The sequence below is a fragment of the Rhododendron vialii genome, chromosome 7a (assembly GCF_030253575.1).
Source record: "Rhododendron vialii isolate Sample 1 chromosome 7a, ASM3025357v1".
NCBI lineage: Eukaryota > Viridiplantae > Streptophyta > Magnoliopsida > Ericales > Ericaceae > Rhododendron > Rhododendron vialii.
The window spans coordinates 36777775-36804193 of NC_080563.1; the positions used below are offsets into that span (position 1 = coordinate 36777775).

Here is a 26419-nt window from a genome sequence, read left to right on the forward strand (position 1 = left end):
TTTTGATTATGATATTGTGAATACTCTAAGGTGGCAGTGTCATCACGACATGTTGATTGGCGACTACTAGCGATTCCAAGATCAGTTCCCAAGTCACATGTATAAAAAAATTCTAAATAAAATATACATGTTGATTGGCTACTGCTAGCGGCTCCAATCTCTCAGTTGCCAATTCACAAAGAGCTAGACATTAAGACTCCGTTTGTTTCAATGTAAAATCTTTTGCAATAAAAAATATTTTCCATGTAAATGATTTTACGTGAAAATATTTTACACAATTATCGTTTTAGCTGTTTGGTTCTGTAATAGGAAAACAATGGCATTTATTGGAGGGAAAAAAATCCCACATGGCAGTGAGCATTCTGAAGACACCTGTTTAACATGGTTCCTTGCCTTCTCTCTCTAAAATTAACTGTCTCTGTCATCAAACAGTGGAGGAATATGGGGTTACGGAGAATGATACCCCACCGCGGTTCCCCACCGAACCGCCCACCGCACGTATGCCGGGCCCCCTCTGGGCACCGGACGGCCGATCCGATCCGTTCAAAAATTCTATAAAAAAAAACCGAGTGGGTCTATGTCAAAATCAACGGCATCCGACATGTGTAAATGCTCGATCCGAACTTCCATCTTTTAACGGCTCGGATCTCTGATTTTTGGAAGTTCGGATCGAGCACTTAAACATGTCGGATGCCGTTGATTTTCGCGTTGACCCACTGGGTTTTTTTTTTAGAATTTTTGGACGGATCGGATCGGCCGTCCAATGGCCGGAGTGGACCCAGCATGCGTGCGGTCGGCGGTTCGGTGGGAGAACCGCGGTGGGGGTATCATCTGTGGGGTTATGCTTTTAATTTTTCAAATTTGGTAGAACAGTTCTCTCAGCAGTTGCCAGGGGACATACGGGGAAAAGAATTGTAAATGACTTGCGAAGATTGTTGTCGTAAGTTAATTTACCTTGAGTTGGTGGAAAACATTTTACAGGTAGAACATTTTCCCCAACACATGTGCAACCAAACACCATAAATTTGAAAAATATTCTTGAGAAAAATATTTTCAGTTCAAACAAACAGAGCCTAAATATATTATCTCGAATTGCTAGAGTTGGACATTTTAATGTTAATTGCTAGTATTAAACAAGCGAGCTTAATTTAGGACTTATAATAGTGTAGTTAGCTTCTTATAAAGGCACTCTTATTTTAGTTAAGCTGCGGATTTTTCCTTTTCTCTCATTTCCCAACCAAAATTTGATAATTCGAGCCTCTTAATGTGTTCATAACGTGATTTTAAGGGTAACTGTGAGAAATCAGCAAAAAAAGAGAGACTATGAATAGCTTCATCCAAGCAGTTTTTATTTGAACCGTTCGATAAAAAATAAACAAAAACTGCTAGGATAAAGCCTTTTCCGGTCCTTTTTTTTTTTTACTGATTTCACGCGAATACCCTTAAAATTACGTTCTGAACATATTGAACGGCTCGGATCATCATAAATTGGTCGGGAAACTGGGGAAAGGGACGTCCTCACTTTTATATGGTAAAAGCGCACTTATAAGAAGTTTTATGTATAATAATAGTAGATGAGTGTCATACAAATAGCCTTTAACTTACTGATTGGTAAACTATTTAATGTTAGTACTACTACTCAAAAGCAAATTCAAAAGCACAATAATTTTCTTTAGCTATAGTTGATTTAGGTTTTGAGGATAATAAATAGATAGAAAGAGAAAATTGAGGTTAATAATTAGAGAAAAAACTTATTAGGAACGTACACAAATAGAGGTTGGTTTTAGAGACCCAAAGCAAGCATATTTTGTGTTTACTAAGGTCGAGTTAAGTCGGCTGTAATTCTGTAACAACCCGGATTCACAAGTACCACGATATATAAAAGACCACAATCTGACTTTTATTCCCAAATTTTTTTTTTTTACAATTTATAACTATCTCTAAAATAAATAAACAACACCCACTCTCGCAGCAACTCGGACGAGCCCGCACCACCAGCACCTGACCCCCTAACCAACCTGCAAGCTGGAGTCCAAAAGGACCCCAGGAGTGTGTGAGACATAACAACGTGTACAATATCAACATCAAATAAACTGCACAACGTCAATCACCACGTATAACACCAACCACGAATATAACACGTTCCACATAAATGGAACCACATATCCGGTCCTCCTCGGTATATGACGGATGACATACCACCTCACTAGCCTCACCACAGCCCATTGGCCAACATGTCTTTTGGCATAGCTTATTAGCCTAGTCACCCCGCCACATACCAAACAGTTCCACGACATACGGTCACCGCACATAACACAACCAACAAGAACCCAACATTAATATTGTACGAGAAATATGTATCTCATACTCACCCTCAAATCGCCTTGAATATCGCACCTAAGTTCATCTCCGGAGGCCTCTGCTATAGTTTCAGTTTCTTTTCTTTTAGTTCCCTTTACTAACATATTGAAACCGTGCGCCCAACATAGACCACCAAACTGCCTCCTTCCTAAGCTTTCCAATTGCCTTTCCTTCCTTTATACAAAACGTAATGAACTCAAAGTGGACACATGTCCAACACTTGTTCACCTATCTTTATTAAAACTCTTTTATTAGATATATATGCACACAAGTTGACCACCTGTGCACACTCCACGCCACACACCTTCACTTACAGCCACCTAATACTTACATGCATAAATCAATAAATTTAGTATACGGGGTATTACAATATCCCCTCCTTGGAAATTTCGTCCCCGAAATTTGACAACTAAAAAAAAAAAATGTAATTTAATTCCACGCTTCCGCTGCGCACTCTGATCACCCACTCAAATACACACAACCAAATCATATCAAAACCATGAAATTGGTTGACTAAACCAAATAAGTGAACTGAACATAGAAGAATTACCAACCAATTTGGATTTTGTTCTCAATGCTTAATCCACGTAACATAGCATCAAAGTCAAAACATTTCGAGAGATTGCACAAAATTAATTAACCAAACTTAAATTCAATCCAAAGCTCTACTAAACACACATGTATACTTGTACCCGCTTCGAGTAGAGTATGATTACATGAACATATCTTTAGCAATGAACACCTACTCCAATGTTATCCAAGAATATGCACCAGTCGGTTTCTTTCTTTCTTTCTTTTTTTTAAAGAAAGAAATCAATTAAGCAACAACCAGCATCATAATCACTGAAATATGCTCTGAATTTACTAAGCTAGAGCAGCATCTCAGTCCCCAGATACACCTTCACTTTTCACAAACAAAAAGTTTCACCTACGGCTAATGACTAACCAGCAGCTAACCACAGATGAACTCCTATATAAATGACTTTTCCTCAGTCAAGGTAAACCAATATTAAATCAGAGTTAATCATCCTAAGTTTGATCTTTGAACTGTCCAAAGGACTATAAAATGATCTCCAAATTTTGTTTATGAAAATTAAGTAATCGAATTCTATGCTTCTACATTGTCCTCTAACCATCCACTTTATCCCATATAAGATCTATTTCCTATGCTCTGATACCAATTGTAACAACCCGGATTCACAAGTACCACGATATTTAAAAGACCACAATCTGACTTTTATTCCCAAATTTTTTTTTTTTACAATTTATAACTATCTCTAAAATAAATAAACAACACCCACTCTCGCAGCAACTCGGACGAGCCCGCACCACCAGCACCTGACCCCCTAACCAACCTGCAAGCTGGAGTCCAAAAGGACCCCAGGAGTGTGTGAGACATAACAACGTGTACAATATCAACATCAAATAAACTGCACAACGTCAATCACCACGTATAACACCAACCACGAATATAACACGTTCCACATAAATGGAACCACATATCCGGTCCTCCTCGGTATATGACGGATGACATACCACCTCACTAGCCTCACCACAGCCCATTGGCCAACATGTCTTTTGGCATAGCTTATTAGCCTAGTCACCCCGCCACATACCAAACAGTTCCACGACATACGGTCACCGCACATAACACAACCAACAAGAACCCAACATTAATATTGTACGAGAAATATGTATCTCATACTCACCCTCAAATCGCCTTGAATATCGCACCTAAGTTCATCTCCGGAAGCCTCTGCTATAGTTTCAGTTTCTTTTCTTTTAGTTCCCTTTACTAACATATTGAAACCGTGCGCCCAACATAGACCACCAAACTGCCTCCTTCCTAAGCTTTCCAATTGCCTTTCCTTCCTTTATACAAAACGTAATGAACTCAAAGTGGACACATGTCCAACACTTGTTCACCTATCTTTATTAAAACTCTCTTATTAGATATATATGCACACAAGTTGACCACCTGTGCACACTCCACGCCACACACCTTCACTTACAGCCACCTAATACTTACATGCATAAATCAATAAATTTAGTATACGGGGTATTACAAATTCCAAGTTAAAATTTCATTATAAATTGATTCGCGGGAGAAAATTGAAATAATAATATTCCAATAGAAAGATTTAAAAGGTTTTTTTTTCTAAGTACAGAAGAAGCCAACTTGAGTTTTTAATTTTGCATGTATTTCAAATGATTCAAATGATTATAAATGGAAAGTAACACGAAATATTATTTTTTTATACGAAATCTCACGAAAATTGCTTATGTAATTCTATTTTTATCATTTTTATTCTGATTCAAGTTGATTTAACACATTGTTTGTTTGTTTTTTTTAGACTGTTTGTTTATTTTAAATCATAGCTGTTTTACAAAATTGTGGATGTATGTCAGATATCACGGACAACATGGAAGACAACTTAGCTTAGGTTACAAACTCTCGCTAATTATGGTATACTCTGACAAAAAGTTTAGTAACACAATTTCGGGACACAACTCCGGACAAAACTATGTTTGATGCCTTCTGAACCCAAAATCAAACGGTTTTGGAATAGTTGTGTCTCCCGTTGTGTTGTTAAAGTTGGGTTGCATTGCTCTTCCTCCAAATTTGACATTCCGACAAAATTCCCTCCAATATTTGTAGAGATCGACGGACGTGTAAAAACCATGCTTGATCCTCCACACGAGGCCCCGCTCAAAATCCGTCCTATAATGATTGTCCGGTCCGCAAAATGATGACTGAAAAATAATGTATTTTCTTTAAAAAAAATTGCAAACTTTTTCCATAAATTAAAAGAACTAATCGACATCTAGTAAATTGTTGATTTTTTTTTTGAAACTTTATTGCAAAAAATGTATTATTTTTACGCCTATGTTATGCAAACGAGACAAACATTATGAAACAGAAGGAATATTTATTTTCCTTAGCAAAACGGGGCCTTATTCAACCATCTTAATGTCCCAGCTTAAGTTATAAGCTCTAGCTAATTATGCTTTACTCCACCAAAAAGTTTAGTAACACAACTCCCGGACACAATTCTAAACATAACTGTGTTTGAGGTCTTCTGAACCCAATGCGTTTGTGAGATTACTCACAATCGAACGATTCTGGATACAATTGTGTCGCACACGTTGTGTTGTAAACTTGGGTCGCTTTGCTCAGACTCCAAATTTGTCGTTCCGACAAAATTCCCTCCAATATTTGCGGAGATCGACGGACGTGTAAAAACGACGTGCGATCCTCCACCGGAGGCCCCGCTCAAAATTCGTTCGCTTCTCCCGCGGGTTTCCGCTGGCCCAAGTCTGGCATCGTGAACGACACAACAGAAGAGAGAGAAAAAAACACACGCACAAACCCCACCCCCCTTCTCTCTCTCTCTCTACCTTTTCCTTTCTTCTTCTCCAATCCGGCATTCCTATCGGTTGTTTTTGTACAATTTCTATACCGAGGTACGCATCGAATCGACGTTTTCTGATCCACATTTTGATATATTAACGTTGTCACGAACCCTACAACGGTTTCATCTGCGTGTGGTTCGATTGCTTGGGTTGAATGTGAATATTGCAGGTTAATGGCGGAAGGTTAATTTGTGGTCTCGATTGATAATAATACTATTATTATTCAGGGAATGCCATTTTGAATCGGACGATGACCAATCGGAACATCACAGACTCTTCTCAGGTGCCAAAAGATTGCTATTTTGTTCAAATTCTGTAGCGCATTGCTGCATTGTACATTCCTTTGGAATAAGGGTCTTGCTGACCACCGTCCACTGGGCATTGGTTTTTATATATGCATATAATGCGAAATGAGTTAGAATAGCGATATACTATCTCACATATATCGATACATATTCACGGATATGATCAATAATAGTTTTTTGAATATGAATATTGATACACGTTTTCCACATTATAATTGGGTGGTGATTAGCATTTTCGTTCAAATAATACCGACTCTTTAGTACTCGTGCTGGAGGATTTTCTATGAATTGGAATCTAAAAATAATGAAGAAATTTGTGAGTAGTGTACAGAAATATGTGAAACTACATAGAAAAGAAGCACGTGAAATGTTCCATTCGAATTCTAATTTATTGTCATCATAAGCACCGCCGATGTTGGCACGACTAGTGGAGGCTGAATTTTTGGAGAGTGCGGCGAAAAACCTGGAACCATAAAAGCCTTTTGGGTTGGCGTGATTTAGGACTTATAAGGTCAAAACAGTACTATAGAAAACCACATAGTAGTGGTTGATACTTGATATTACTAGGGAAAATATTCATGGTGAGTGGAGTCAGTTGATCCCTGTGGTATCAACATGGCTCCGCCTCTGAGAACAGCTGTTTGCAAAAGTAAGTTGATTGTGTGGATGTGTCATGATATGCTTACTATAGTTTTTTCTTTGTGTTTGAGGGAGAGGGCGGTAATCACCATCCTCCGTCTGGGCCACCAGATCACCTACTTTCTCGTGGTGGCAATAAGGTAAATTGCCAGTTTTCGCCAGTGTAGAATTTGACATATGTTTAAAAATATGAAGAAATTTGTGAGAAGTGTACAGAAACATATAAGTTGGTAGTGTGGATGTGTAATAATATGTGGCGAGTGGAATCAAGTTTACCCCCATGGAATCAATGTGGCTTCGCCTCTGAGCACGATCATTTGTAAATAAGTTGGTAGTGTGGATGTGTAATAATATGCTTACTATAGTTTGTTCTTTGTGTCTTAGGGAGAGGGCGGAAATCACCATCCTCCTTCTGGGCCACCAGATCACCTACTTTCTCGTAGTAACAATAAGGTAAATTGCCAATTTTCCCTCTTGTGTATGATTTAAATAGAATAGTTCGATACTAAGTTTTGAAGTGGTTTCTGGCACATTAGAGCAATGGAGATCTCTGATCTATGACAAATGCAAATGTTGTTTGGTTATCTTATCGGTTATTGAGGACGGCAATATATGGGAGATTGACTAAGGTTTTTTTTTGGTTGGATTTCAAATTGCTATTGTCATCTTTCATTGTTTTTAAGGACGAAGTTTTAAGTGGAAGCTTTATAAATAGCACGAGATTTACTAGAATTGACAAACGCATAAAATTCAAGGAGATGGTAGATATTTGTTGCTTGATTGTGATTAGATAGTACATTCTGGTTTTGTATTTAGATAAACATGTATGCACTTGGTAAGTACATCACGTTTTAAAAGATTTACGATGTCCCGCAGGTTTTCAAGAGTGGACCACTGTTTCTATCATCCAAAGGTATGCTTTACTTCCCCGGTGGGCTACGAACTTGCCATAGTAAGAATGCAAGAAATTGGAACACGGGCACATTCCATTTTTCTCTTTGGCTGGTTATGTATTTTCTAACCAACAATTTACAAGGATTAGGGGCCATGGGGGACTGACCTTTGTCTTTTTGTCAGACATGTATTGATTTTTCTTATTTCAGGGGACGCTATGGCATAATACATTACGACATTAGCGTGAAATCAATTTTAAAGTACATCAGCAGATACTTTTTTGTCAAGACTTTGACTTTTGATCTTAATTTGCTATTCCACAATCCTACTTGTGCAGGAATCGGATGGACATCCTGGAAGAAAAGGTGGTTTATCTTGACTCGCACCTCATTGGTCTTCTTTAGAAGTGACCCGGTAAGCAGCATTTGCTTAGTTTTTTTTTTTTTTAATTCTCACAGAAATGTGTCATCTTGACATGTGAATCTTTCCTTGATATTATTGCTTGAGGCCAATCAAGAAGGAAAAGAAGAAGAGTTATTGCTTGAAAATTTGTGCCCTCCTTTTCTTTCATCATACGAAATAGTTTTGAGGTTGATGTTGTCCAATTTGTTCCTCTTTCTTACCAATTTTGTGGGATCCTTGGAGGTGATTCAATTTTACTGCGATGGCCACGGGCAGACATAACTCTGCCTATGACGACCTCAAGCAAGGTTCATGGTGCATCACCTGACCATTTGCTGTTTGTCCATACTTACTATGGCAATAGAGAACTTTGATGAGAGAGGAACGTATCAAACAGTTCTTCTGTTCAATTATTATGCCGAGACTCTAATAAATCCTTGTGTTGGGCGTTCTGTATACATTGCTTAGGAAAATTCTACAAAAGGAAGTTGGAAACACTTTGTGATTTCTAGAGAATTTTTTTTTTCTCTCGGACAAGTATTGGAGTGGTAGATGGCCGTAAATATATTTTGGAAGTGACTTGTATGTTTTAATTGGAAGTTTTTGAACAAGCAAAGGAGGATCAGAATAACCATTTTCCACAAACTGAGAAGTTGTTGCAACTTGCAAGCCCTTGGTTTTTCAATTCTTCATCTTTCTTATTTCCCCTTCTTTGAAGTTTACATATGAGTTTTGCAGTGTCCTTTTAGAAGACATTACTGTCAGCTGTTTAATTTGACAGGTATAGAATGTAGATTGACCACAGTCTTGACCTTCTGTGTAGGGTTTGCTGGTTTGTTACTTTTTGGATCAGTACAGACCTTTATATGGCAAAGTTCTACTAAAAATTGAATATGCTCATAGGGTGTTAATGAGCATAGAAATATGCGCCCTTGTGCTTTATATTTTAGGCTCTTTTTTGTGGATAGCGAGTAGTCAACTTACGAGAATCAGTAACTATGAACTTTTGGCTTGATATTGGATTTACTGCCCTGACTCTGGTGGGGTTTAAAAGATACTTTTGCAGTTTTGTGTTGCATTAATAAGGACATAACTCAGGTCTTTAAGTGGTGCATACTTACTGAATTGTGGAAATGTAGGTTTCGCCTATGTTTTGGTGAAGGTGCAGTGTCTGAAGTAGCATTAAGTTATAAAAGATTAAGATGATATTATAGAGCGCTAGGAAAATGGGCAGAAAATGATGCTGGACATCGTGACTTGATGCTAATTGGAATTCCAAATTACAGTACGATACCTAGTACCTTGGTTGTTCTTTGGGCGGTTTTAGTTTTTCTTATTAGCAAACCTCTCTCTCCCTCTTTCTTGGTGCATGTGGGGTTCATTCCTTTTAGGTGTTTTTTTTTCTTTCTTATCCTGACATATGTTTCATCTTTCTTGGTTTTCCATTCAGAATGCTGTTACTCAAAAGGGGAATGAGGTGAATTTGACGCTTGGTGGTATTGACCTAAACAATTCAGGCAGGTTGGCTTGCTTCTTTTGATTTTGAATTGGTCTCTCAGTCAGCCTTTCTGCAAGCAGTTGCTGTGATAGTTATTTGTATTGTTTACTCACCCTCCGATGATTCTTTTTGATAAATTTCTAGAGTAGATGTAAAAGCAGATAAGAAGCTCCTGACTGTGCTCTTTCCTGATGGTCGCGATGGGCGAGCTTTCACTCTCAAGGTGCCTTTTGTAGATCATTGTTGTTTGTTGCTCTTAGTTAAAATGTCCCGGCATTCATTTTTCCTTGTTTCCACTTCTTGCTTGAAGTCCAAGTCCTATGTTACCAACATGAACTCTTCTTAGCGTTTAAGTACCCGTGTCGGGCACTGGACACTCGGTTAAGGGCATGAGATATGTCTCCAATGTTGAGATCGACATTCATCTCGTGACCCATGGGTAACACTACAATTATATGCATGGAATTCTCTAGCACCTCCTAAACACCATTTACACCAGAAAATAGACAAGCTACTAAGGCATGTCAGTCTTTCGTCATGCTCTTGTGTCCTCGAAATGGCAATTAGATGAGTATGACACTCATCACATACCTGCACATGACATCCATACCCAAATCCAATGTAACATAGGCTCCAACAGTATCGTTTTTGAATTTTCTCCCTTTTTCAGAGTGTTCTCTCTCTAAATTTAGTTAATGCTCGCATACATTTCCAGCCACGTGCTAGATAAGGAAGTGTGAACAAGAATTCACCCAAAGATGGAATACCCCGTAGGGGTTTGCAAGGATAAAACCCTCCACACATTCCAATGGGAATAATTCAAACTTCACGGAGGTGGATGACCTTATCTACTTCTCCCTTAAAAGGGCTAAGGGCTAACACTATTAGCAGGGTCAAACAACTCAACCCCACCGGGGCTAGAACTCCACAACTGATGTTTTGCATATCATCACATAATAATTGTTTCAAGTTATTCCTCTGCAAGACCAGCAGATAGAGAATGTTGTTTTCCCTGCTGTTGTTGTGTTCTAGTAATTACCTTTGGTGCTGCAGGCTGAAACTTCAGAGGATTTACATGAGTGGAAGGTCGCACTTGAAGAAGCTTTGGCGCAAGCACCAAGTGCTACTCTTATAATGGGGCAAAATGGCTTATTCAGGAATGATCAGTCTGATGCATTTGATGGTTCTGTAGATCAGTGTATGTTCCTTTGTGTTAAGGTTATGTTGCTTGAATTAGCTTCCTTTGTAGGTTTCTGCAGTAGCCTTACTGGTATGAACAGCTAGCACAGTTTCGTAGAAGGAAATTTCTCAACAAGCATTACATGATTTATTCTTGGATTTTACGTAAGTTACCAGGGACCGATAGTTATACCGTTATATGGCAAATAGCCAAAGCTGACCTTTTCCAGGTAGGGGTTGGGGGAGAAGCTTGCCTTTTTGTATCTTCACTTATGTTGCACATCACGTACCCACTTCTTGCCCCCACTTTTTTTTCTCCAAACTAAAACTTCTAATTTTGAGCACCAGCTTGATAACTGGTGATGTCCAGACAAAATAACATACTATGTTTCCTGCAATCTTATCTCTCATGCATTTTTTGTTCTCTGTTTTTTTGCTTTACCAATTCTGACTTTCCCGTAACCTTCTCCGCTTATGTCATGTCTTTATTTCATCAACTTGAAGTTCCACATCAGTATTCTTCTTTTCCTTGTATGTTTAGTGGTCATTGATGTGGTGCATAACTCTCAACTTTCTTAAGAAGCTAATGTCTTCCTCTTTCTTTGTTTGAATTTTATTCTCTTTAGTAAAGGAGAAGCAGCCAGTTAAATCCTTGGTCATCGGTCGACCAGTTTTACTTGCCCTAGAAGATATAGATGGAAACCCATCTTTCTTGGAGAAAGCCCTTAGGTTTGTAGAAGAGCATGGTGAGATATCTCATTTTACTGGTATTTAAAGTTTTGTGCATGACTTCTGTGATCTATCAGGCTCTTAGTACGCCATGACACAAATCCTATCTGTAGTTTCTTTTAGAAGAAAAGGGCAATTGATTTAGAAGAGATGAAGTTTCTTTTGGTCCTGAAAGTGGACTATTTTATTCCGATAGCTAACCCTCATTAGTTTCAATCATTGTTCTTTATTTTACCAATTGTAAGAGGCACTGGACACGAGAAGTTTCTCTGTTTCCACTGCAAATGGATTTATTCATTTAAATGTGGTACTGGTAACTCATAGGCATTCTCAAACTATGTGTAAGCACCATTGCAAAGTACATCTACGAAATCTATATAGTAGAAAGCAGGATATTATGAGGACAGAACTTTTAAATTCTTTGCAACCTGACAGTACTATTTTATTACCAATTCAAACAACATTTTATATGATTTATGCTGGAACATTCGTAGTGCATGATAATCTGTTTGTAGAGATGCAATAATGGGGTCAAACAACTTTGGATATGGACCACCTACGGGAATACGGATGTGTACGGTAAGTGTTCACTGGCATGTGGGAAAGGATGAATTTTAGCTCCCTCAAAAGGAAAAGACAAAATGTCACTATCCTTTTGTTTTACCCACATGTCCTACATGATAAATTAAACTTCTTGACTTTTTTTTGCTCCTCTTCATTTTCTGTACTAGTTATTTATAGTGCCAACTATGGGTCATTGGTATTTAGATGATATTTTCTATTGAATCTTGCATTCTATTCATCAATAGCCTAGTAAATTGAGCTAGAAAGACCTTTATGACATGCAATATTTATTTTAACTAGGACCAACCAACCCTGTAGATTCTCCTCCCCGTACATATCGTGACATTGAATATCTTCCTTTATACGTGTTTCCTTGTTTGTCTCTGATCATTTGACAGTGATGTTCCAGGAGTCAAAGTAGAAGGGATATTGCGGCAAGCTGCAGATGTTGATGACGTTGAACATCGAATTCGAGAATATGAGCAGGGTTTGTATATTTTGATCCACTGGTCTTCATGTTTTGATGTCAAATTTTCATCTCTAATTACAGCTAACTTTGGAGTGTCCTTTTTATAGTTCGGTTTTGGACCCACTGCTGCCTGTGTTGTCAGTTTTCAAGTTGAGTTTTGGGGAATGACATGATCAATAATTTCCACTGAAGCCATTTTTTAGCTGACTTGAGGACTTGTTTTTTGCAATGTTCTAAAAGTCGCTAGGCTCTAGTCGGGCGGTCGGCCACCTTCGAGCTTCGAGGTCTAGTAATCGGCGATTAATTGGCCCATAGCAATTAGTAATCGGCAATTAATCGGTGCATAGCAATTAGTCGGATCTAGTCGGATAGGCCCCGCCAGCAATTAATTCTTATTTTTAGAACACTGGTTTTTTGGTTCATATGTGCCATCCCAATGTGTTTTCACATGTCCTTTTCCAATTTTTAGAAGTACTTCACTGTTAACAAATGAAACTAAAGATGTATGCCCGTCTAACCAATTTGCTAATTGCCAGGCTGCAAGGGTGCATTCTGTATGCGCCATTACAATTACAAGGACCTAACTGTCTGATACAGCACGTGCACACACATACACACTTTATGTTTATGTTTATGCAATTATTGTTTTTGGCGAAGTGACGTATACTTAAGGTACTGATTAGGGACAATGACACAGTTCCACTGTATGATTAATGTAAGGATTGCCAAAATGTGGGGATGAGAGAGTTTTGAATTATGCAACATGATTCAATTGCTTTCTCCTGTTTTGTTATTCAGGAAAAACGGACTTTTCTCCAGAAGAGGATGCACACGTAATTGCTGATTGCGTCAAGGTATCTACTCCGAGGAGAATACAAAAGTTTTCTCACAGGTGACGATGTTTTTTTTTATTTCATGTTGCTATATTTACTGTTTCTCTATGGTATTGTTCCAGTATGTTCTTCGGGAGTTACCATCATCTCCAGTACCTGCATCTTGCTGCAAAGCACTACTAGAAGCATGTCGTAAGTTTTCCATCAGGCTTTTTTCAACTGGATCTGTTTTGCTTTTTACTGGTTGAGACATTTCAGTAAAATGTACTGACCCTTGCAGGATAGAGTTCATTTTCACCTTTGGCTTCCCCCACCAATGATCAAACAAATATCCTACTATGTTTTCTGCTCAATAGGATAGAACTTTCGCCATTATCCGATTTTTGGTGAAATACTTTATTAAGTTTAATGTAAGCCCTTATTTTTCATGGAAGGGTAAATTAATGAGATTCAAGCTTCCGGATTTTTTTTGTTTTGATAGATTTATAAACTTACAACAAACAAATCAAGGAAATTTATTCAAAAGTTCCTCTATTGTTCCACCAGCCATAGTTTGGTGTCTTCCATAGTAGCATTTTCATATTTAGTTATCACGGGGACTATTAGAAGGATGAGAGTACATTGCGTTCATTTGGTCACACAAGTTGCAGTATTCCATTTAGAAATAGATGCAATAGTATTCTATCATGGTGTCCTGATCCTAAGTTTGTATGGATGGATTCTTTTTTGTTACCGGGGTCAACTCCATTCAGCCATAATATTTCAAAACGAGGAGGCCCTAGAGGAACTACTATTTCTGTGAGTTTTGAACTTAAAACTCCATGGTATCTCTCCATCTTACGAGTGTAATAGTGGAACTGCGCACCACTTGTACATCGTTTTTAATCTCATTATGACTTGGTAGTTCGGAAGAGATTCCCCAAAAGTTCAACAAACCGTTATTGAGTTTAGCTCCGTTCTCAAAGGAGCCAACTCCGCTTACTTTGTCTTACCTCACTGCAGTATGCGAACTTCTGTATCTTTTTCTTGATTTTATTGAAGTATCAGGCAGGAAGGCGCTGCTTAAGTTCCCTAAAAGCTGTTTCTCTGAACTCTCTTCGTTCTCTTCTTCTGTACCCTTGCTTAATTTGTTTGTGTCTCTCTGCTCTTGCCGGTAGGGATCACATACGTGGGGTATGTTGGAGCTTGGCCCACAAGCACCTTACTATTTTATAGTACTCTTTTCTTTTGCGTTATCCCTGATGCTTGCTTATGTAACTCCCACCTTAGCATTCCTTACCCTGGCATTTTCCACCAAAAAAATCCCAGCCATACTTATCCATGTTCAACCCAGCAATCACCACTCTTTACCACAAGTGCATCACAGGTATCATAGTTGTATATAAACTCATAATATCAATGGCAGCCAGTAATTTACTTTATGACATACTAAAAATACAAAATAACTTAGACTACAAAAATGCGGGGTATCACACATATAGCAGGATAACAGGCATTTTAACTCCCTCCCTCCTTTCACTTTATCCCAGTTTCATTGAGATAATAGTTCTGAAAGGGACATTGGCCATTTATATTGTAGGCAGTCGGGGGAAATTTTCTCAACAGGACTTTGGCCATTTCTACTATAGTACCTTTTTTTCCCTGGCCTCACTGCATATTGTCCATTTGGCACGTATTGATATCCATCTACTTTCACTATGTGCACCATTTGGGTTATGATAGGGTATGTGTGAGTATTTAATACTCCCTCCATTCCAAATTGCTTGTCCCTTATACTATTTTGGGATGTTCCAAATTGTTAGTCATCTTTGTTGGAAATCAATGTATCTTTTTTTTTAAGTGTGATTGCATTTATTGCATGTCTCCTTAAAAAGTTGAAAGTCCCATAAAGGACCAGCAATTCGGAACAAAGGGAGTAGTTCTTTTAGTCAGTGAGGAGAGTTTAAGCCTAAGAAGCAGGAACACGTGGCATGATACTAACACTCCAACTCAGAAATTTTCAAAATATACAGGATATGGACACATGGGCGTCACACGCAGACACATACCTTGAATATGTATTACTTGTCATTAATATCATCAAGCAATTATTATATCATGTATTCTAATATTGATTAAGACACTAAGAGAATGTGATATAAAATCTAGTCTAAAGGAGGAGAATATTCACAAATTTGCATTTGTTTTCTCTTGTTGTTAGAATATAAGTTGACTTGTAATGTATAATGTAGTTTACTGTTGTGTCAACACTGACACAGTGCCTGACACGAAAGAAGTGTGACTGCTCTTAGGTAATACTGTAATAGCAATGTTCTGGCATAGTTTAGGTGGATTTGATACATCTTGTCTTCTAATGCTCTATTTAGATCTTGGATAGGATATGTTTACCTTCCATCAAATTGTCGTTTATAATTGGACTACGCCATGGTTAGGAACTGAGCATGGCAGGAGACTTGCAGCTATGCGTGAGGCTATATGCGAAACATTCCCAGAGCCTAATCGCCGATTATTACAGAGGTAGTTGATAACATGACTGTTATTCAGTTGTGTTCTTCTCCTTGTTATAGAGAATATGGTGGTTGTTTTTTTTTTGTGTGTTTACTTTGGTGGTCAGTATTTCTTTTGTTTCATACTTCTTGTTGTATCGCAGTGTGTGATATCCGATACATATTTTATAAGAGCGTGGTTTCCTCATTTCATGTACCACACAGTTCCATATCACCCTCCGATGCTTTTTGCTTAATTTCTTAAGATGTTCATTTCGCCATAAACATCTTAGATGTTCCTTTTAAGACGTATTTTTCAATGAAAGAGTTTGTATTTGCAGAACTGCTATGTAGAAATGCATCCAGAATGATGTTGCCATTGATGAATGAATGAGATGGGTAAAGAAGTAATAATAGTCTTTTTTAAGAAAGTAAGCAAGGATCTCTTCAATATTCAAACTATGGATACCTAGCATTCTGAGAGATCGATCAGGGGCTCTATGGCATGATCCAAATGCACAAAAAAAAGATAGCATGATCTTATTTTCCATTAGGGTGCGAAGCAATGTCTCCTCCAAAGAACAAAACAAAAATAATAATGAACTTCCAAGTTAAAATGTAGAAAAACATGTGAGGGATATTATCACCCCCAACTCTCGCCCCCTCCCTCATCCGATGTATGGTTAGTAATAGTAAAGTAGGGATATTATCACTAATTCAGTTGATGGATTAGTATTATGGCCCTGTAGAGATGAAGAATCATTTTTTTGGCTAATCTGTCTTGCATTTCTTTACTCACCGGTGTTCCTTCTTTTTCGTTTCTTGGCTATTTAAAGGTGTTTTTTTAAGATTAAATTGATTTCCCCCCCTTTGTTTTCAGAATTCTTATGATGATGCAAACTATTGCTTCTCACAAGGCGGAGAATCGAATGAGCTGTTCAGCTGTAGCAGCTTGCATGGCACCCTTGCTTCTTCGTCCCCTTCTGGCTGGTGACTGCGATCTCGAACATGACTTCGATGTGGGCGGTGATGGTTCTATTCAACTTCTGCAAGCTGCTGCTGCAGCTAACCATGCTCAAGCCATTGTAGTAACTTTACTGGAAGAGTACGAGAACATATTTGGGGTATGCCCTAAACCTGCTCACTTTCTTTGCTACACAAGTTAATTAATAGATCCAACTTTTACAGATGTTTATGTATAAACTTGCATTTGTTTTTACCTACATGAAGTAGTTTTGGCTGCAGATTATCACTACACAAGATGAACCTTGGTTTGAGATTTCATTAGATATTGATGTTGGATAAGTTGATGTACATTGTTGGGCTCATTTCCTCACTGGTTTTGCACCCGAACTTGCTCCTTATTACCAGAGGAGCAGATCTCATTCCACTCACCTAAATGGCACTTGAGAAAACCCTCTCCTAGTCCAAAACTTGAGGCAGTCATATCTTTGTCATTATAACCAAAGTTGTTCTAATGCGACAGTGTAAGTACCGGCATGGCACCTGGAAAGGAGGGTGTGGTTACTTGTTCCAATCTTACTGTGTATAAAAGATACCAAAGAATTCTTGAAATGAAAGAACAAAGGAAAAAACTCTTCTTGACTTTTCAAGAATGTTTTACTCGCAAGGATTTGACAGGAGTTCAAAAGAGAATAGTTGGTTAAGAATTGTTCTGGTTGTGGGACCGTGGAGTTTTAATATCCTCAGAATACCACTCAGACATATAAGCAGTTATGGGGTAAGGCGCCGGCCTTCATTGCTTATGAGCTTGTTCAAGTTAGCACTGGGTTGTGGATGCTCATCCAAAAGAGGCGGATATTTAGGTCTATCTTCTCCAGTTAGCTCTAAAATAAAACTTAAAGCTAAGTCTCTGTCTGTGGCCATCCTTAGCTCATATTCTCTTTGCCCATCCTCTTGTTCGAGGGCTTATGTCGTATACGAATTAAGTCCTTCCTACTCCTTTGCGATAATATTCTACAAAATGTAGGACATGGAATTGTGGATAAACTGCGACATCCTACCTTTGCTAGTGATGGAATACAACTTCGTTAAGACTCGTCTGATTAATGTAGGCAATTGTATGCTTATCAATTACTAACTCTAGTCTAATTAGTTCTTCCTTCTATTTGGGTTTCTATGTTCAATATAATTCTAACAAAATCTCCACCTTGTATTTAGGGCCGACTCTCTTTCCTGGATTTTTATTTTTCTTCCGGTTTCCTCTTTGATATTTTTCTCTTTGATGAAGTATTACTTTTCTTTTCAGGAAGGTTCCATGTCAACTGAACTGTACTCCGATTCAGAAGAGAGTGGAAGTGAGAGTGAGGAGTTGAGTGATTATGATGATGAGACCTCTGAAGATGGAACTGATGGTTCTCATGCAGATATAGATGAAGAACTTGAAGATGCATCAAATGAAACTCACAGTGAGGCAGGCAATATTGGAGACGATGATAAGGCTAGTTCTTGCACTTCTTAACTTGACCATTTAAACCACACATACACATATTGAGACGTGATACATTCTGAGCCACTTGATATAGTGTTACATGGACTCCTCTATTCACCCCTAGGGTACCCAGGTCCACCAGAAATGACGGGGTTACATAAAGGCACAAGAGTGTCCAATACTTGTGCCACCACTTGGATTCTCTTGTTTCTCCACAATTTTTGAAGAAAAAGAAGCTCACATCCAAAAGAAAACAAAATATTTCTAGCCTTTCACAGGGAACCAAGAGAGAAATGAAAATGTTCCTCTGTATCCTGTTTTTTTTTTTTTTTCTGTTTTTATCTTTGGACATTGACAGTATGGTAGAAAATGTGCATTAGATTTAAAGATTTAGGATATGTCTGTGAAAGCATCCAACTCAACACGAATTGGCAATTAGAGGAAACGCTGCCCAAAGTCATATACTAGTTTTGGAGGTAATAATTAATTAATGTGGAACAAGTTCTAACACTCCTCGCATGTGCTACCCTTGACTTGCACGTTGAGAGGTAAACAAATGACCCATAACACAACTATCGCAAGGAAACAAGGTGCACTTCAGGCAGAAACAATGGCGCAATAAATCAAGAGATTCTTTTCCAAATGCCTCAAAAAGCCAAGCTCCACTACCATGATAAAGTGTCCAACTCGAAACAAATTGGCAATGATTGGAGAGGTTGCCCGGTCTCGTATAGATATTTGTTTGGGAGGTAATAATTAATCAATGTGGGAATAGTGTCCACATACCAGATTGGCAGTATCCAACTTTTGGATACATATTCGCACATCCTACGTCAGCTGTTTATGGATGTCCGACCCAAGTTCATTTAGCCTACAAACATACTCAGGTGTGAGTGTGTTTGTGCTTTTACTTATCAGTAGATTTTTGGTGTACTTTTCTGATGACTTGTTGAATATGCATGGAACTTTGAACAACTGTGCCACCCGACCTGCCCCATGCAACCAACTTTGTTTCCTTTTCCAGTTAAGCAGATATCCGTCATGCTGTTGTTATACCCTTCTTCATTTTCTAAAAATAATTTTATTTTGCTACCGTTTAGCTTGTCTCTCTTTAATTTTTTTCTTGCTTTCTCTTTGACATATCATCGAGGGTAACATTTTATTGTTCTCGACAGTTATCATGATAATTCTGCTTATGTCAATGATAGGAAGGGCCTATTGCTAGGGGAAAAAAAGAAATGTATGGGCAATAGTGTCCCTCAGGCCTCAAGGTTGGTGTGCTTAGCGTGGAAAGTGGTTGGGATTTCTTTGTCGTTGCGAAATTTCTCCTCAGGCAAAAGCTAGAACTATCTGTCAACAAGGCCACCCTAAATCATAATATGCACGTATAGACCATTTAGTCTTATCTCAAGCCTTTGTTATATTTTGAAAGAACTCCCCTCATAGTTACCTCTGATAGCTTGAAGTTATAATTTCAATCCAATGGAATGGCTGAGGCTCTATTTGAGTGAATTAGATCAATTTATCCTCCTTTTGTTTCATTGGAACCTTTGCTAATGCAGTAGTTTTAAGGGTATGTATGTCATTTTAAGTCCTTTGTAGTAGAGGGTCTATAAATAGTAGTCTAGAGTGCTCATTAGGTAGCTTTTGATTATTAAGAATATTGAATATATTGATTGAGACATAGTTTTCTCTCTCTACCCTTTGGGGTTTATCCCCTTGAATGGGATTTAGCTCATTTCTTTGAATCTTTGATTCCCTTTTGGTATTTTGATTGCATCATTTTCTGGCATTGTCATGGAATTCAGCTTGCTTCTATTTTCTGAATTTTGCAGTCTTTCTTGGTTTCTATTCCCACTTCATTCCTTCTTCCAAAAATTACTTACACTAAAGTTCTTGAAGATGCAGGGTTCTGACAGTCGTAGCTTTGGTTCCGATTCCAATGAGTCAGGTTATGATGATAAAGCCAAATCACGCCAACATGACAATTTACAAAGTAGTGGGAACATTCCCAATCAAAATAACTATGGTTCACCAATGAAGTCTGATGAGTCTGCTGAAGTATTAGGAGATGATCCTGCAGAGACAGGTTTGGGACCAAAGTTAACTGATAAGAATTCCACTATATCGAATGGACCAGTGCATGGTGCAAGGCGAGCTGCTGTTTGGGGCCGTACCCCTGTGAGTATAAAGTTCTTAATAATGAAAAACTATTTTACTAACTTTTTTCAATAAATAAAAAAGGGGGATCTATCTTGGCATAAACAAAACAACAAAAAAACTGCATTTGATTTTCATGGAGGAATTATTACTTCTCCAGAAAATCTATAATTGCCTGAAATGATCGAATATGGAGACATTATTCATCTTTTGATGCCAACTCCCGACGATGCTCTAGATTCAGGATATGGCTTTCTAATTCTGTCTTTCTTCACTAGCATAGCTGTATTCTCTAATGATGATCTCAATGACATAACAATGTGACTCTAACTACGGGGCATCCCAAAACTTTTGTTTTTGCTAGGAGAGCCCTTTAGTCCATCCACAGTATCAACTAAGCTCTATGGATTCATTTTGCTGAGCAGTGTACCTTTCTGTTTGGTTGGTATTATGACCTTTTTTTCCTTCCATGTATATCTTCAGGCAAAGAAGAAACTTTCCATGGAATCCATTGATTTTCCCTTTGAAGACGAGTAAGAAATGCATCCTATGTCTATTATTGTTTGAAGCAAATCTAGCTATGTGTGTTTTTCAAAAAAAAATTACTCCCTCCATCCCCATATGTTGTCGCTTTTGGCACTTTTTATTGTCCCAAAAAAGATTGTCCGTGGTCAACAGTAATGGGCCAAAGTTGATGAGTTTACTCTTTTACCCTTCACTTTGAACTTAATTACTGGCAATAAGAAAAGACAATGATGCTTTTTCTAAAAGACTTAATGGTAAAAATAGAAAAAAGAGAGAGAAAGATATGCCAAGTGCAATGATTATGTTCCCTTAATAAGTTGGAATCCCTCGAAGGGACCAACAAATGGGAATGGATGGAGACATGGAGTATATGGATTACGTTTTTGTAGGTTTGATTGCTATGATGTAATAGGTATTACCACCTCTTTTTCTGTTTCACTTGTTTGAATTTAATTGGTATGTGGTAGAGAGTTAACTGTTTAGGCAGGTTATAAGCAGCTTTTATATAACACCAGTGAATTTAATATTAATCGCTTCTGTACCACCTCTTATATACCACCGCTTCAAGTCAAAGGGAGGCTTGTATGAATCTGATTAATTTGAAGCTGTCCCTGTTATCTTGGAAGGGAACTCTTTGGTGATCTTCTTGAGCGGAAATAGTTCTAATCCATAGTGGAGTTTGTGAATTTATCTTGTCAATACCCTAATAGCCCCTTAAATTATATAGCTATAGGGTCTAATGGAAAAATGTAAGGAACTTCTCAGTCTGATGTCTCTGAACCAGCCACCTGTTATAGACATGCACGCCAGTGAAATGGGCTTTTTATACATCAGCATATAGACCTCTATGTGTCGTCTTCAAAGAGACCTTGTATGGTCTCTTACATTTTAATACCTCCACTAAGATTAAGGGGTGTCCACTCGACCTCTATACTGTGAGCTCTGATTCTTTACTGTCTTATACCTTTTCGGTTCACTTCTTCATCTCTCCCACACACTTTCCTGAGGCTTCTATGCCTCAAGGTGCTCTGGTGAATGAAGAACGGCCTGTTAACCCTCCCAGTCTGGAATGAAGCTATTGTTTTTGGAAGATACTGGGATGTTGGAGTGGTATGCGAATTCTCTATGGCCCTGCAGTCACACTACTCTATGCAGCACTTAGAGAATATCGTCTGGGGCTACTTCAGTCCACAAAAGTGATTCTGCTTTGAACATTTGGTTTTCTGGTCATAAAGCTTTTCTGCTTAAGTTCATGTCTCCTTTCTCTTCTTCTAAGTCCCGGTATGCCGCGAATCCTCTTGAACGAGAGGGGTGCCTTTGGGATGCATAAATTACAAAGATTATACGCTTTCAGTAGCTTCCTTTAAATCCGGCAAATGCAGTCATGGATAGCCATAGACAGTTTAATATAATGGTCTTGAGGTTTTGCTGGACAGATTCCAATTTCTTGAAGTCATACATTATGACTTTTGACAGTTTTGCAATTACTCAAATGGTTAACTTTGATTTTTGACCCATTAACAGGGCCGAGATTGAAAGGCTTGAGGCCACCAAAATTGACCTCCAAAACAGAATTGCTGAAGAGGTAGGCGGTTGAATGTTCTTCTTACTCTTATCTCTTTATTCAGTTTTGTTGTTGATCATTTAACCTTCCTTGTTTGCGGTCGTAACAGGCTAAAGAGAATGCAGTTCTTCAAGAAAGTCTGGAGAGACGAAAGAATGCTGTGCATGAGCAACGTCTGGCTCTTGAGCAAGAGGTATGTGCTTTAGTAATCTTTAGTTATCCTTGTCATCTTTAGTTATTCGTTTGACAATTCAGCATCAACATGTGCATTTGCACACTCCCCATAGCACTTCTACCTTTGACAGCTAGGTGTTGGTCGTACTTCCAGGTGGCAAGACTACATGGACAGTTGAACAAAGAGAGAGAGTTGAGAGAAGTATTGGAAGCCGGACTTGAAATGCCTCAAGGCTCCATACTTCTCTCTGCATATATTGATGAAAAGGTGTGTTTACCTCACAATCACTTGGTACAGTTGATTTGATCATACACTAAACTATGAACTGTATATGTGCAAAAGACAAAGGCAGAGCTTGAGGAAATTGTTCGAGTGGAGGCAGATGTCACTAATTTGAAGCAGACAGCTGATGACCTTGGAATGCAGCTCAATCAACAACGTGAACTGAACAGTGGTTTCGCACATGGTTCATGCAGTCAAGCAAGACTGTAAGATTTGTTTTTGGTTTTATTGGTGCATCTTTGTCCTTTGATCGATTAGAGTTGTATAACTCAAAAGTTTTCTGGCTTAAGATGCTTGAGTGACTAGAATTTATCTGTCTCACAAAATCCAAAATTGCAAGTCCAGGTGTTTAGGAATAAGCAAATGAATGGTGGGTGTTTGTGTTTTCGTACTTTTGCATTCAGTTCATTTCCTTATGCTTTCTCGCTCACACTTTGGATACAGGAGGGAAAGGGGGAAGGAAATTGAAACTACTGATACCTTTCATACTACCGAGAAATCAACAAGAAGTAAGGTATACATTCGTGTTGATCGAAATTTATTACTAGCTGGTATTGTGAACCTGGGACTTCTTGTTTTTAAGCTTTTGTATTCAAACAAATTACTTGAGTTTCTAATTTTCCAAAAAGGCACAAACTAAATTCTTCCGTCACACGTTTGGATTGGAAGATCTTGAAGTCTGGATGTAGCTTTTAGATATATTTGAGTACTAGATCCTCTCCACTAAGTTACTGGTAAACTGAGCACAAGTCAAGGTTGTGTTACTTAAGCTGGGTAATCGTGCTCCAAACTCGTGCTTTAATTTCATTTATTTGGCTGCTAAATGAGCCTAGATGACCTTACAAGGCTGAACTGTTCAACCATCTTTGTTGTATATAGATTCAGGTCTTAGTGCCCATAGGTTCTACATATGAGTGTTAATGCTCCCAAATTGGAAATATACTTTGTTCCTGTTATGTTTCATCATACAATGTAGTTTACGGATTCTTCTAGGTTGTGGTTGGATCTTGGATCTGTACTCTGTAGCCAGGGGAAAAAAGGAAGGGGAAGAAGAGAGCAAATATTTTCTCCCCATCAATCTTGTAGCAAATCAAAGCTCTAACCAGAGTCTTATTGATTGTTATGACAACCACGAAATAGAAAATAAACAAACCAACTAGTGATCAAAGCAAGGACACATGATTTACGTGGTTCCGCTCAAGCTCAAAGCAAGAACGTACTCCACGGGCGAATAGCGAGAGAGGATTCACTATGAATGAGGAGAGATTAGAAAGAGCCAGCTATACCCGTAACTCTCAATGAAGCAACAAACGATATTCTGGGACAAATCTCGGGTGGAACCTAAAAGGGAGCACAAACCCTTGGTGGAACCCAAAGAGACAACACAAAACCCTAAGATCAAGCCCCAATGACAGAAGACCTAACCCTAGAAACCCCCAAAGTCTCTATTTATAAGAAACCTCTAAAAGTAGTCAAACAAGGAGGTTACCAAATTCAAGGCACTTTCCTAACACTGATGATTCATGTGTGTTAGAGATATCCAATTTGGTCCATTAGACTATGGCATTCTACTAAATATATCTTTGGCAGGACAATCAATTGGATAAGGTAGACGGCGACAAAGATATGAAACAAGATCTTCCATTCTATTCAAATAAACAGTTGCCTCAGAAACAGATGATGGATCCAGCACGCAACTCCAAATCTGTTGGGGTTACAGCCACTTCATCTTCTGCCAGTTTGAAGAAGTTTGGTGCAAGGGATGAGGTAACTTGCATTACTGTTTTCTATGTCTGTTTTCTCTGTATTCGTTGAGTGGTCCTGTAAAAGACATACTTACAGCAGCAAAAGTTTGAGGGTTGAGAGGGGATTCTACGGAAACGAGATTAAAATGAAACTGATCTCTCTCCCTCTTCGTCTCTCTTTTTGTAAATGCTGTTTTGTTGTAGATAGGGTCGTTTGGACCCCAGAAGAAAAGGGGGCAGGGATTAGAATTAGATTTTATTCTATATAATGGTGCATGACTTGGCTGAATTTGGATCATGGATTGTGGCGGGATCTAAAGAGAAAGGGAAAAGGTGAAGGAAATGGTACGAAATTAATGAATTTGAAGAAGCTATAGTTTTACTATTAGTTTCCCTATCATTCCCTGCATGCTTGGTGAGCCCATCCACGAATCCATGACTGAAATACAACCTCAATCTTATCTCAAAAACAAAATGCAAACATGTCCTGGTGTCAGTTAACATTGCATGTCTGTTAAATTGCTTAGATGGGCTAAAGAGCCTCACCGTTGCCCCCATAACCTCCGTTTGGATGGAGTTGGTCAAAAAGAAAACGTAAGAGGATACTGCTACTTAATTTATTGGATGAATAAAAGAGGTGAGAAACGCATAGTAAGTTCTATTTTGTTGCTCACAGGTTCTCACCAAATATGGTTAGATCTGGTAAGAAACCACGTCGTTTTTTTCTTCCCTCACAGTAACCCTCCATTGAAATGGACTGTTGCCAGATGACTGCTAACAAGTCGCTTGTGGATTGCAGGGAGCTAATAACTCCACATCTTCAGCATTGTCAAAGCTAACAAACAGACTCAACTTCTTGAAAGAACGACGCGGCCAAATTGCCAATGAGCTCCATAATATGGACAAAGGGAGGAGTTCAGGTACTTCTGTGAAGAGCTTTGAAAGAGGTAGTGGATTAGAATGGCGCCATTCTGTTCAAAACCCAGACAAATTTCATGGGACAATAGATAACCAGTCAGTCTATAATTCACAAAAGGGCTTAGAAATCAGAAGTAACCGTTCTCCCCAGATTTTCGAAAATACAGAAAGAGTTAGGATGACGGATGGTGGATCACTCCAACACCTCGATAAAGGAATAATGGAAGTGCAATTCGCTCCGAACTTGGAGAGAGGAAAATCAGAAAGCTTTCCTAATGTGGACAAAGGGAGAAGGTCAGAGGGCCATCCTCATGTTCCCCCAAGGACGTATTCCAGATGATCCTGCTCTTTTTTGCTCTTTCGTGATAGTGTTCTTACATAATCGACTCAGCTTATCTCACCAACACTTTTCACTATCAAGACGACCCACAAGATTTTCGAATGAGGTATTCTAGGAAAATGTCAACATTGAGATTGATACCCACGTCTACGGTTGCTGAAGTTGAGATTCTCCCAGAGCCCACGATTGTACAGATTATTCATCTCCTCGATGGAAGCTGCATATTTTGAAGTCCTGGCTTTTGGTTTCACTTGTTCAGAAGAGACATAGTAGGGCAATTTTTTTCTTGTAATTATTGTTGTTGTATGTTCAAGGCTGCAATATAGTTGCTAGTAGGGAACTGAATGGAGTCCTGTGTTTCAGGAACTTAAAATGTCAGAAGGAAATATTTTGTCAGATTGAAAAGTATATATATGAATTTTGGGATGTTTTCAACATAACTGCCTCTTTATCTTTTTCTTATTTTTCATCTATTTATTGAGGAC

At 38.4% G+C, this 26419-nt stretch overlaps 1 protein-coding gene across 1 annotated transcript; it reads left to right on the plus strand.

Moving 5' to 3' along the window:
* Positions 1–5463: 5463 nt before the first annotated feature.
* LOC131332978 (rho GTPase-activating protein REN1) lies at positions 5464–26371 on the plus strand. Its single transcript, XM_058367281.1, has 25 exons — positions 5464–5826; positions 5945–6058; positions 6791–6859; positions 7104–7172; positions 7596–7632; positions 7951–8027; positions 9466–9536; positions 9658–9736; positions 10567–10711; positions 11319–11438; positions 12395–12472; positions 13253–13308; positions 13410–13479; positions 15720–15804; positions 16654–16897; positions 18043–18249; positions 19993–20406; positions 20869–20918; positions 22435–22495; positions 22584–22667; positions 22803–22916; positions 22992–23137; positions 23376–23445; positions 24522–24698; positions 25476–26371. Exons 2-25 carry the CDS (start codon positions 6026–6028, stop codon positions 25932–25934), a joined length of 3015 nt encoding a protein of 1004 aa, XP_058223264.1. The 5' UTR covers positions 5464–5826; positions 5945–6025; the 3' UTR covers positions 25935–26371.
* Positions 26372–26419: the final 48 nt, after the last annotated feature.

Bases quoted from the DNA above. Each gene is read 5' to 3' on its own strand.
- LOC131332978 (XM_058367281.1), top strand. From the start codon at position 6,026: ATGACCAATCGGAACATCACAGACTCTTCTCAG. The intron at 15,805-16,653 runs GTAGTTGATAAC...CTTTGTTTTCAG, and splicing joins AATCGCCGATTATTACAGAG to AATTCTTATGATGATGCAAA. The intron at 22,668-22,802 runs GTATGTGCTTTA...TCGTACTTCCAG, and splicing joins GTCTGGCTCTTGAGCAAGAG to GTGGCAAGACTACATGGACA.